This window comes from Trichoderma citrinoviride, assembly GCF_003025115.1.
Source record: "Trichoderma citrinoviride strain TUCIM 6016 unplaced genomic scaffold BBK36scaffold_12, whole genome shotgun sequence".
Classification (NCBI taxonomy): Eukaryota; Fungi; Ascomycota; class Sordariomycetes; order Hypocreales; family Hypocreaceae; genus Trichoderma; species Trichoderma citrinoviride.
Window position 1 is genome coordinate 1,025,680 of NW_020194720.1, and position 12,687 is coordinate 1,038,366.

The window sequence follows — 12,687 nt, forward strand, 5'->3', positions numbered from 1 at the left end:
GGGGAAGAGTTGAGGGTACACGATATGGCGTGAGCGGACTGGGTTGCACTCTTGGCAAATGCGACCCTGAGCCATTATCCGAATGCGGCACACCACTTGTTTGTCATTGAGGCGCTTTAATACTGACACCTACAAGCTGGGCGACAGAGATTCCGAATGGTTGGAGGCGGTAGTAATGGGTTATCTGCAACGCATCGGGCAATCGAACACGATTCGAAGAGTCTTCGGACACGGAGTCTTTGTCCAGAGTCCAGACTGTCTCAGGCGACTGACGGCTCGGAGTTGTTGGAAGATGTTCCCGTTAGATAGAAGTACTAGAGGTACCAGTAGGCATCGACAAGGAAGATGATGCTTGTAACAGGCTGCACTGTCCACGTGCAAGAGGTACGGCCTTAGCAGGGCAGTCATACCTTACCATGTGTGGACCCTTAAGGCAGTACCTACCTAGGCCGTAACATCCAATTCCAATGGATTTGGCCTCACCGACCTGAAGCAGGTTGCCCTTATCGCACATGACCGATGATCCCTGGCTTCCTGTTATCATCACCTGAGTTTCGCCTCAAGCAGCTGCCTGGTCTAGCTAGCACCTGCATTCCCTCGACAACGGCTCGGGACGACGCCATCACCAACAGCAGCACGCTGTGCCGCCGTTGAACAGCAAACCTTGCAGCGACTGGAGAGCATGGGCATTAAGCGCAATGACAGCCATCACTCGCGTGTTTGGCCAGGGCAGATGCTGGACGGACAAGGACAGGGCGGCAATCGCGTGGTATTCCTCCGTACTGGCAAGGACAAGATGACCCTCGACTCGACCAGGCCTCTAATACTGGGCATTGCTGCGAAGAATCCATGATGCCTGTCGACGCCTACGAGCTCGGGGCAAGCCGTACGCTCATATTTCGTCAAGATGCGCGAAGAGGCAGGCCAAGTTGGCTCAGTCTCGACCGCGGCCTCTGCTGCTGTTGCTGCTGCTGCTGCTGCAATGTCAGCAGCCTGAGCAAGGCCCCAAACAGAATTGGAGCATCCCACTTGCGACCTTGGGATCTTGGCGACTGGCCGCTTGGTGGCTGGATTCTCGAAGCTGCTCAGTCGGCATGTTGCTTAAGCAGCAGCTCTACGTCTCACCCCCAAGCTACACCTTGCGCGCAATCACCGTTACATCGATACAACCCTCATGAGGCAAATATGCCCATCGCTTCAGGTTTGAGAGGCTGGGACACCTCTCAAGGTGCATGAAAAGGGTGGGGGCAGGTCCGAAATCCATGTCAATAATTGCCGTGATATTGCATTAGCATCTAACATTTCGCAAGGGTTCGGTCTTCAGCCAACGTCCCATTCGCCAAGAACCGGCCAGGGAACAATTCCCGGGGTAGAAGCCTATTCTTGGCCTTACAGGGCCAGTAGGGATAGTATACGCCTCGTCCACTTCAAAGCTGCAAAAGCAAAGCGGGGATTATCTATTCCCAAGCGAGCGAACCTCAGCAATATGCCTCTTGGTTCACAGATAGGGCTAAACGGAGACACATCGGGACATGCTGGGCTGACCGGCCTCCTGTTCACATACACCTGCTTGCAGGAACGACTTCCCTCGCCAGCTCTCGCACGACACTCCGGGGATCCGGCACAATTCAGCTCCCGAGATGAGTCTGTTCACCTGCGAATTCATCAAGGTCCTCTTGGACGATGGCAATTGCGGGCGCTGTACCCAAGGCTGCATAAGACTCCAGTTGCGACGTCATCCGTGCTTGAGGGAGCAACGAAGAAGAAAAGATACTGCTGTTTCAGACGGTTCCTACATGCTACCTGTTTGTAACAAAGGTAGGCCGTGATTCGCTAAATTGCTGCCAAGGCGACATTTGGAATAGCGGAACGTTCCAATACCGGCCAACTCTACGTTGTTGTATCTGGGAAATAATTCAGCACTGGCCCAAGAACCTCTTGACCCGTGTTGTGCCAACGCTCCGCAGTCTTGCTGACGAGCAGTAATAGACGTGAGCATAAACCACCGGTCCGAAGCCTGTTGTTGCCCACGTGGGAGGATCTCAGCGCCCACGAGATCGATCCCCAGAATCACTAGCGAGCGTTTCAGAAACGCTAAGACGACGACTTAAACCCGTCACAGATGCCGTGACAAATGGTGGTCAGCATCAACTACCACGACTGCGACCGCGGCCCACGCCATCGCGCCTGATGCCACCCTACAAGAACTTGCCGCGCAAATACCAGGACAGAGAGCAGCAGCAGGCCTAGACGGCGGCCCGCATGCGCAGGATGACAACTAGCCTACTTGGACAAGGTGCTGCTATTGCCGTTCGACATGCCCTTTTGAGACGCACAGGCATACTCAGAACGGTTACTGAAGGAACAACGGCGTTGTTTGCGAGGAGAAGCTCTCCCTCGTCCCCTCTGCTGCTGTCTGTGCCGTCGCTAGGGGTTCACTTTCAAGCCTGGCCGTTACGGACGCTCAATACAGTCCCGCGTGGGCCAGATTCGCCTCACTCACTTTTGGAGTACCAATTGCAACTCCGTTTACGGGCACGGCGATGAGGTGTTAGAGACCAACTGAAACTAGCAGAAAGTGCTGCTATCCTTTGTTGTTGAATCGAATGCCTCCGAAACGACCACGCCGAGAGTCCAAGTCCGAGTATTTTCCTGTCGATTACCTACATACACCTTTTTCGCCGACGCTGACCTGGAAGCAGGTCAGCTAGCCATATATGGTTCCAGTGATCGAGATAAGGCATAGCCCCGTTATCGAGACATATATGAAGTCGGTGTGAAAAGATGACTTTGATCCCGAATCAGCACCGGGCGCAGGTATGAGCCTCACTCGGAGACAAGGCGGCAACGTCTTTTCCGTGCCCCCGTACAACATGCTGCTTAGGGAGAAAGAGCTCACGAGCTAGCTTATTGGAAGAATTTGTGTGGAGATGGAGGGATCGAATGCTTCACTCTATCCCGCCAACTATTAAAACTCATAAGCAACAATGTAACCTTATGACCACAGTTCATACGCCAAGTTCTTCTCGAAGCACAAGAAAAGCTACCTTCTGGGGTGGTATCTACGACATCGGTTATATCACCATAGCAAGGTGTTGGGGCAACCCGCAGGATCGTTTGCGGCCGACGTTCTAGAATGCATATCCGTCGAAAGATCAGACAGCTCAAAAACTATCTGTATCTGAAACACGCATCGCTCTTTCGGAACCGAACCTGCCAGCACCAGCCAGGTGCATATGCACATGTATACCTCGATATAGTCTACGCTTCCCCGGAACTGTCAAGCCATACGACAGGCTAGCTAGTCATGGGCTTGTTGGAGCATGCGTGAAAGCACATGATGAGATGTAAGATACGGGACCGCTGTCCTGAATTGATGCAGCAGCAGCTTATCCACTCTCTCCGTCCTACACATACACATGCACGCCGCTTGGGCAGATAAGTACGAAGATATCGATAAAGTTGGCAGAGATGCCGAAATGGGAAACGGAGCTTTCATGTCCCGAGATATGATAACAGAGAGGAGACAACAGGAAGGGTGAAAGCGCGCGGCTACCGTCCAAAGACGTTATTCCTAAGACAACACGGCGAGACCGAGCGTCGTCAAACCGGCCGGAACGGGTAGTACTACCCTCTAATAAGCAGTCAAACGGTTAAGCATATCAAATGGCCAGCAGCCGGATGTTTACTACCCGAACTGAAAGTATTCAGAAACCAGAGCTTGTCTTCATACACTGAGGCATAGCTGCTTCACTTTGTTCGTTTTTCTGCCGGACTGCCGAAAGAGCTGCGTTGAACCAAGAAACATCTCAGACCAGCGAATTAACAGTGAAACAAATCTCATTAAAACGGCAGATGGGGAAAATCAAGCATGTCCAGCTTGGGAAAGCATAAGCCGAGCCGGGCCAACCCCCTCTGAGATCCCAAGGAGGAGCTCGAGAATCATCGGACTGTTTCCCAAGCGGCAAAATGGTAAATGAAGTGGACGGGTACCTTGCATGGGGAGAGTTGACTCTTTAGTCCTCAGGCCACCGAGGTGGTGTCGTCTCCGACTCGGAGGAATCCTTCTTCCAGTGCACAAACATCTACAAGGGCGTCTCATCTTACATCACCTAAAACAACTTCAATCTGGCATCGGTAGACCAGCAACCGGTTTCACTAACCTGTAAGGGGGCGCTAGAGCGGGCGCTGCTCTCTGGCCCCTCGGAGAATAAACAGACAGCGTACGAGGATGCAGCCAGGGAAGGGCCCAAGGAACGTTCGAGGAACACTTAAGGAATACTAAAGGAATATCCAAGGAATCGGCTTGATGCAGCTAGCGGCTGATGGTTGGTGTTGATGGTGGCACATCTGTTACCCGCCTTCCTATTTCTATCGGTGAGAATGGCTGGTTCTTCCTCGCTGGCTCCTCTGTTAACCGCTTCCAGTGCTCGGAGACTGATGTGGTATACTTTAGGAGTTTGGTAGCACTTGGTGTGCTGACCAAGGGCCGTCCTTGTTGCAGACTACATGCAATAGCGCGATGCAAAGGCTTTTTCTCAATGGATGCCTAGATGTTTCTCATCACTTCCCGCTTCCGTGAGGATATGGCTGCGCCTCACTTTGCGCAGAGACGGTCCAGATCTCCAGCTGTTTCCGTCTGCATGTTTTGCCTACAGGATCACAGCACATACTACTGCATTGTACTTCTCCCAGGAGCCCGGTACGTGTCTGCATCGTCCAAAGCTGAGAGACGCTTCCTTGATTTGCCTTGCTGTAGACGTGCACTCTTGCAGCAGTACGCGCTCGGTGAAGCCAGCCTGCTCGAATCGATGAATCACAGTGGCCGGTATCTGGGGAAGATTTGGCCCGAAGATGAAACTCCTCGCATCTGCCAGTCCAGGATGAGAAATCGAACCCCAAAAGGCCAAGCCATGGCGCAAACCCTGCACGGTGAGCTGCAAGTGGGTAAGCAGCTAGGCTATTGACCAAGATTGCTGATTTGATGACGGGGACTTTCGAGACGGGGTCATGCTTGTACAGCAAAGACATAGCATGCTGCCGGACGATCTTGATCTGCTCCGCAGATTGTGTCACGGCTGTTGACGACGATGGACAACCACGACGCTTGAAAGGGAGCTTCGTCGCTCCTGATTCGCCACATTACGAACCAATCAACACCGTACCTACAAATTCGGAGCCTCCGTCAACGGGTTTCAAACATACAAAGCGATGTCCACTGTCTGGCAGCTGCTAATGGAAGGCCCTCGGGTGGACGTGCCTCCGGTTGAGCGCCAGAATAGGTGGCCATACCTGACGCACACAGACACCTGTGTATCAGATATGCAGGTGTATGCGACTCTGTTACGGTGAGGCGCCTGGCTAATGCGCCTCGAATCCCACTGTTTCTATGTCTACTATTTTCGGCCAGCATAGCCGTTGTTTCTTGGGACGGGAGTAGCTCATTGGACTCTCGCAGAACAGTACAGAACGCTGCACGTGGATGGCCAGTCCTTGTCCGCTGGTCAGCATGGGAGGAGAGATAATAACAGCAACGCAATACCGAACCCCGAAATGCGAAGCAAAGAATAGAGACAAGCGTCAAAAACGTGGTGATGAGAGCGTTTGCACGGCTAGGCGGGGCCAGGGGTGTTGAACGATGATGATTCTGACCCCACCGCGATCGGAGATTTCCCGCCAGCCCGTTGGACTAAGCTTTAGATCCGGCAACCCTTTTTTCTTGCTTGTCTTGAGCCTAAATCACAATGACATACAAGTGCGGTGGCTGACGCTGCGCAGCAACAGATGCCGGCCAGCCTCTGCTACCGTACATTACGCAGAAATGGCGATGTTTGCTCGAAAGGACAACAGTCTGGCTACGGGCGCAGAGCCGACACAAGTCGGCAGCCAAAGGAAGCATCAAGCGCCATCCTTAGGACACGGCCCATGGCGTTTGCTTGCTCGACATTGCACCCGGTCCGTCCCAAGGCAGGGTTCAGGGGTCTACAAGGCATTTCGTGGGAGCGTGACAGTATGGAATTCTACCAGCAGCACTCCCCTCCTAACAGAGGGCACTCTTCGCATTCGCACTCGCAAGACAAGGGAGCAGGGCTTGGGCTAGACATGGCTTACTACACAGACTTTGTACTACCATCCTATCTGCCGCCCCTGGGCGAGACTCCGGGGGAGAAGAAGGCACAGGCGCACGGCTTGAGGGGGTGGGTGAGAAGGGCTGAGGCGGGAGCAAATGTACCGCTCGCAGGGGAGGGAAGTTGGCCGCTGCAGGATTCCACGACACGGCCTACGCACGACACAACTCGAGAACCAGTTGTGATGACACCTTTTTTTGCCCTGTGAGCTCACGCAAATCCCATTGAGGAAGGCCGCCCCTCACATCCATTCTCCCAAGAATAGGCCACCCGGATATGCAGAGAAGCAGAAGCGCGGGGTCAGAGGGTTCTCTGCATTCTCCTTCTGCATGCAACACTGCAATTCGCTCCATGCATATTACATGCCTTATCGAAGGGATAAGGGAAGTGGGCGAAGTTTCGTTGCGTTGGCCGTCTGGCTGACTGACTCGGACCCGACTGGTTGCCCGCCTTTGGGATTCCAGAACATTGACTTGCCTTTACTGACCTAGCTGGAATATTCCCCCAGCTTATCCTTCATTAAAGTCGATTCCTTTCAGGACTTTTCAGGAAAAGAAGAAAACGGGATATTGGTGGGTGAGTGAGCGAGGGAGGAGAAGAAGACGGAAGCCAACAAGCCAACAAGCAAGCAAGCAAGCAACACACAGACACTTCCGCGGGGAGGACCTTCTCCGAGTCCGTTTCGCGCCTTTTTTCTTGTTTTGAATCTTATGCTTGTATCAAGGTAGGAAGATGATGTTCTGCAGATTACAGAAGGGCAGGTTTTGTTTTCCGCGTTGCTGCGTTAGCGCATCGGATTGCGGCGTTGGATGGGTTTGAAGAATGGAAGAGGAATTTTTCTCCGTCTGTTGGATTCCCTCGAAGGAAGCAGGTGGATTTGACTGAAGTGAGTTGAGTGAGTGTTGCTCGATGCGAGTTTTGCCCGAAAGAGTATGTATACCGACGTGAATTAACTACTGGGTACAGTTGGGTGATCTCCGAGCAAAGCGCACCAGAAATCGCGGAGGTTTATGCGTCTTTTTTTTTTTTTGTGTTTAGAGTAATATGCTCCGAGGGAGGGTTGGGTTGGAGAGGGCCAGTCTTTGCGTCTATTTGCTCTTGACGCGCGTAGGATTTCCATGCAAGTTGGATGGGAAAAGTACGAAGCAAGTCTTGGTGCGCAATTTTGGGAAGTTTTAAAATTTGGAGATGTTTCAAGAAAAAAAGAGGCAACATTCCGCGCTGAGATGCTATGTACCAGTATTATCATCGGGGTTTTTATCTGATCCATTGCTTGAACCTTGATGGGTAGTTAGTGTAGGGTATTCTGTCGCGTGACACGAAAATACTACCGCTGTTTGTTCTTTCAAGAGACGAGTTCCATCCATCCTTCAGTATATGCGTTCTGCCATTTCTCAGTGATTCCCTCAACGAAACGCTGTAGTAGGCCACCACGTCAAGTGAAACGTCCAGTCCTCAGTAGAAACGGCAAATGGTATGTGGCGGCGGAAAATAACCTTCGTATTCTATGTCATCTCTCGTTCAGCCATACAGGCATCTCTACCATCGCTCGTCTCCATCTATCATGCCCGCTCCCCCAAATCAAACGTCATTCCAGCTCATGCCACGGGGGGAAAAAAACCCCCCTCAAACGATGTTCTAATGCATGCATGCGTGCTATGCATAGCCAGCCGAGGCCGTACTGGCTCCCGGCACCATTGTGTTGAAAAAGCGCCAAAACAAACACCATCTATATACCTTCTCTCCTTGTCTTGTCTATGCGTCTAAGTAGAGAGCGTTGTGCCATTGCTATTGGCAAGGCTAAAGTTCTGTGATGGTTCGGAGACGGGCTGAGCAATAACCACAGTCTCTTCTTCTGTCGAGCTTTCTGTCGTTTCGGAAATCTCTGCCTTTTGTGGCTCCGCAGTAGCCTCGGCACTCGTGAGTCCTTTTCGGATAGCCAGGACGCTGTCCACGATGACGGCATCGATGCCCTCTTTGACTTGGCGCTGTGATATGTTAGCTTCACCGATAAAATCGTAATAGACAACCTTATCGTCAGCGTTAGACGTACCTGAACCATCAGTGGATCATTATTCAGCATGCCGTAACTGACACAGACCAATCCATTCTCCTTGACAACCCTCACCAGACGAGGACTGTTGATCAAGGGCTCGGCCGCGGAAACGATGCCCAAAAGGTTCCAGCGGCTAGCAAATCGAATAGCCTCCTGCAGCGACGACGCTCGAACGTCGCCGACCGGGGAAACACCCGCATCTGTAAGGAACAGAATAGGAATCGAGGGCTGCTTGTAGCTGAGACACAGGCAGATATCCGGGTTGAAGGAGCTGAAGATGATGTGTCTCTCTCCAGCCAGATCGTAGACCTTGGACAGGACAGTATCGCAGAAAGAGTTCAGTTCCACCGCATACGTGTCCATCTCGTGCTCCTCGCTCTCGTGAAGCATGGGATACTTCAACTCAATGTTGAAGCCAATGTGCTCCGGCAGCTTACGGAACAGATCCTCTAGCGTCGCAAAGGGCGCCTGAATAAAGTTGCCTCGAGAGTTGGCCTTGTAGCCCTTCTCTTTAAAGTCTCGGGTGTGCTTCATGCGCTCCTCCATCTCTTGTTGCAGACCGGAGCCAGCATAGCCCATGGACAGCGATCTTTGAGGAGTGAGGCTGTTGCTGCGGGTACGGCCGACAGCCGACTTTCCGTTCAGGCTTGGGTTGGCCTTGCTGCTTCTGCTGGAATCTGAGTTGATGTGCAAGAATTGCTCCAGAGTAAGCGTGTGGACGGGTGCATCAATGCCGGTTTCGCTGACGAGGAAGTCGTGGTAGATGACGGGGACGTGATCCTTGGTGAGCTGCACGTCAAACTCGACGTATTGGGCGCCGAGGTTGGCCGCGGCGATGAAGGAGGGCAGCGTGTTCTCGCCGAGCTGCAGAGACTTGTTGGAGGTGATGTTCTTGCCAAGGCCGCGATGGCCGATGACCATGGTCGACGAGAGCTTTTTCCAGTACGTCTGTCTGGAAGTAATCTCCATGTTGGGATGATAGAAGGGCGTAATGACCAAGAAGTTGAAGTTGACTGTTCCAATCACCTCGAGACTGCTGTTCATAATGGGCACGCACAAATCGCCCTGCAAGTTCATGCGACTGGTGCCAAGTGTCGGTCGAACGGTAGACAAGAGGGCCACGGCACGTCCGATCTTGTTCTTGTTGTTCCCCGAGTAGGTCGGCACGATGTCGAAGAGAAGCTTGACCTTGGAGGCGTCTCGCGTGGTGAACACAACCGGCTCGGTAGCAATGTGCTCGTGAACGGGGAGGTCGATAATGGTCGGTTCCCCCTGAGCGCCGTCCGCGCTCACGACGACGGACAGCGCCGTGTCGAGCTGCGTGTTGTGCGCCTCCGCGAGAGGGACGCTGTCAAGAGTGACCGCATCAAGCTTCTTTCGAATGTCCATTGTCCCAAGGCTCACCAAGACCAGGCTTTCGTTAGTCAGATAGCGATGACCAAATGTCTTGACAAGCTCGGCCGGTCGCGGAGACGGCGAAGCTCCATTCGAACGGCGGCCGTCGATGGACGAAGACGTCTCCGTGGGATTGAGCGGCGGAGATGAGGCCACTGACCGTGTGGCCGCCTCCGACTCGTTCGTGTGGGCGGCGAGCAGCCTGGCAATGGGCATGTGTCCACGCAATGCCGCATGCTCTTTGGCGGTCCAGCCAGATGCATCGGGCTTGGAAACGTCCGCTCCGGCGTCGATGAGCAGGTTCACGACAGAAAGAGAACCGTCAACGGCAGCGACGTGCAGCGGAGTCCAGGCGTAAGACTTTTCAGCAATTTCAATGTCGGCCTTTTGCAGCTTGCTTTCCAGGATGACGCGGGCACACTCGTCATGCCCGAACCTAGCGGCGACATGGAGAGCCGTCTCGCCCGTCTTGTCGGTCCAGTTGACGTTGACACCAGCGTCAACGAGCATCTTGACGATGACAACGTAGTTGGACTTGGTAGCAAGCGCGAGGACGGCGCCAGACTTGGCAACCGTCTTCCGGATCTCCGTCTTGGCCTCGCTGCTGCCCTGCCAGTTCTCGCCCTGGAGAAGGGCCTGCGTGGTCAAAGGATGACCGCCGATGACACTGAGATGAAGTGGCGCGTAGCCATCATTGTCCTGCCACTCGGGGGCATCGATGCCGTCTTTGACGTCGAACTGGCCCCACTGCTGCATCCTGGCCATGATGATCTGGCACACGACGACAAAGCCGAACTGGGCAGCATAGTGAAGCGGCAACCGACCAAACGTGTCAGGGCTCTTCAAAGCCACTCGCTGGTTCTCCGTCATGTGGTCGAACAGGAACTCGAGAATCTGCACAGCTTCATCATCCTTGCCGAGCAGAGCAGACTCGTGCTTGTTGAGCTCCTTGACTTGGACGGCAGAAGAGACGGCAGGCTGCAGATGCCTCGTGTTGAAACCCGTGCCGACTGGAACTGGATACGTGTTGGCATCCTCATTGGTGGGTGCAGACTTGGTGCGGCCAATGTGAATGACAAGGCGGTGGATGCAATTCCGTCCGTTGATGTCTTCGGGCTCATCGAGATCTTTGATGTTTTGGAGAAGATAGGCGATACAAGCCCGGGATCGTCCCGAGATGGAGCGCTGCAGCAAATTCAGCAACAACGGCTGCGACGAAGCTTCTGACGGGTCAATGTGTGCGTTTGCCAATCCCGACTTGAGCGACTCAACGTCGTTGTTGCGGACGGCCTGCTCCAGCGTATCAAGCTGGGCCTGTGGCATGTGCAGAAACACCTTGGCCGATGACCGGCTGAATGAACGGCTCGACCGCTCTGATTTTGAATCATCCTTGCTCTGTGCGTCTCCCAACACCGAAAGCCAGCGGTTGATCTCGCTCAGAAGCCTAACGACGTTTCCGTCCCGCGCAAAGGGCTTGGGGTCGACCTTTGTCGCAATAAAGCGGTGCTGCGAAGCGATTCCCGGCACCTTCTTGTCGGCCTTTTTGGTGATTTTGACGAAGCCCTTGCGGTTGATCTCGCCAAACCACTGCAGATTCCTCAACTGGCTTCTCAGCTCCAGCAGCGCTCCCATGACCTCCTCAATCTCATCCTGGTCCAGGGTCGCAACGACATCGGGCACGCGTCCGTATCGGTTCTGCAGAAGGTTGACTCGTCGGCAGGCCTCGGCGTATTTTTTGTTGTAGAAGGAGTCGACATCTTCAAGGTTACGGTCGAGGGCAAAGGAAAGCTCTGCGGTGGAAGCGATGTTAGGGACAGAGGCACGGCCTCGACAGGAGATGAGAGAAGAACAGCCCACCTGCTGGATCTACCGTCTCGCCATTTCGGGCTTTTTCGGCAGCGGCCTTGACAATCTTCTTGAGGCCCTTGTAGTTGATGTAGGCGGAGGCCCATTCAGGAACCTGGTTTCGCGGGAGGCTTTGCAAGAGCGCGGTTTCAGTCAGTGCCGCCCGGCGGCGCCAATTGATCCCAAAGCAACTCACTTTCGTCCAAACTTCATGATTTCTTCTTTCCACGCCGCCTGCTGGCTCTAACTGTCGTCTTCGGCACTTTGAATGTTCTTTTGCTTCTCTCGTCTGCTCACTGCCGATTGGTCAGAACTGCGTGGGGGGTTTCTCCTGTCAGATGCCTGTTTTTTCCAAGCTCCTGCTTTGGGCAAGTCGCATTACGAATGCCAGTCCAGATTGTGGCCGTATCGGGCGATGAATGGCAGCACTCACCAAGCAGTAGTACGATTCCGCCAGGTTTCAGCAAAATCAGAAGCTGTGCTAAAGAGAAAAAGAAGATCAGTGTGTGATAGAAGAGGAGAAAGCCTGAATTCGCCGAGGTGGTACGAGCAGCAAGATGCAACGCAGACCGCGTGATGGATGGCGGCCAGCCTCCACGTTCCTCCACAGTCTCAAGATATGCGGATAGCCGCCAACCAACCCGTGGCTGCAAAAATCTAGAATGCTCGAAGGCTCAAGGGGAGTGAAGCGACGAGAGCGGGGAGCCAGGCCGGGGTGCAAGCGCTCGTCCTTGTTGGTGCAAGGCAAGCAAACAAGGCACGCCTTTGCGGTAGTCGGCGTTTCTCACAGATGCAGATCGACATACCTCGTTTATCGATGATTAGCAGTTGACGTCTGTATTTTGTCCACCAGCACCACCAGTGGATCGCCCGTCTTGCTCGCAGAGTCCAGCAGTACAGCTCGCACAGAGGCAGAGCCAAGTCTGTGGCGTCGGTCACAAGAGCAGGGCGCCGGTATTTGAAGCTGTCGGGGTCCTCGAGGTGGTCTAGATATCGACAAGGTTATTCCTGTCCAGCCAGCACGCGTGCATCTGACATGCGGCAGACGTGGGCCACAGAGCGGATCAGGTACAGCGGTTTTCGGAGGGTCTCGCCGCCTTTTTGCTGAGAGTCGTCCGCGGGGCAAGAGTTGGGATTAGGAGGGGAGGGGATGATGAGGATTGTGAGAGGGGTTTGAGAAGAGAAGCAAGAAGGAGGAGGAAGGAGATCAGGTTGATGAACAAGCTCCCTCTCCACCTCAGTTAGTAGTGGTGGTACCTGGAT

General features: G+C 53.7%; 1 protein-coding gene across 1 annotated transcript; it reads right to left on the reverse strand.

The window, feature by feature from the left end:
* Positions 1-314: 314 nt before the first annotated feature.
* BBK36DRAFT_1180716 (hypothetical protein) lies at positions 315-1,130 on the reverse strand (the record flags this gene model as incomplete). The annotated part of the gene is made up of 4 exons (XM_024896226.1): positions 1,030-1,130; positions 784-974; positions 484-547; positions 315-367 (listed from the first exon to the last, which is right to left on the reverse strand). The coding sequence occupies exons 1-4, from the start codon at positions 1,094-1,096 to the stop codon at positions 315-317; spliced, it is 375 nt and encodes a 124-aa protein (XP_024747204.1). The 5' UTR covers positions 1,097-1,130.
* Positions 1,131-12,687: the final 11,557 nt, after the last annotated feature.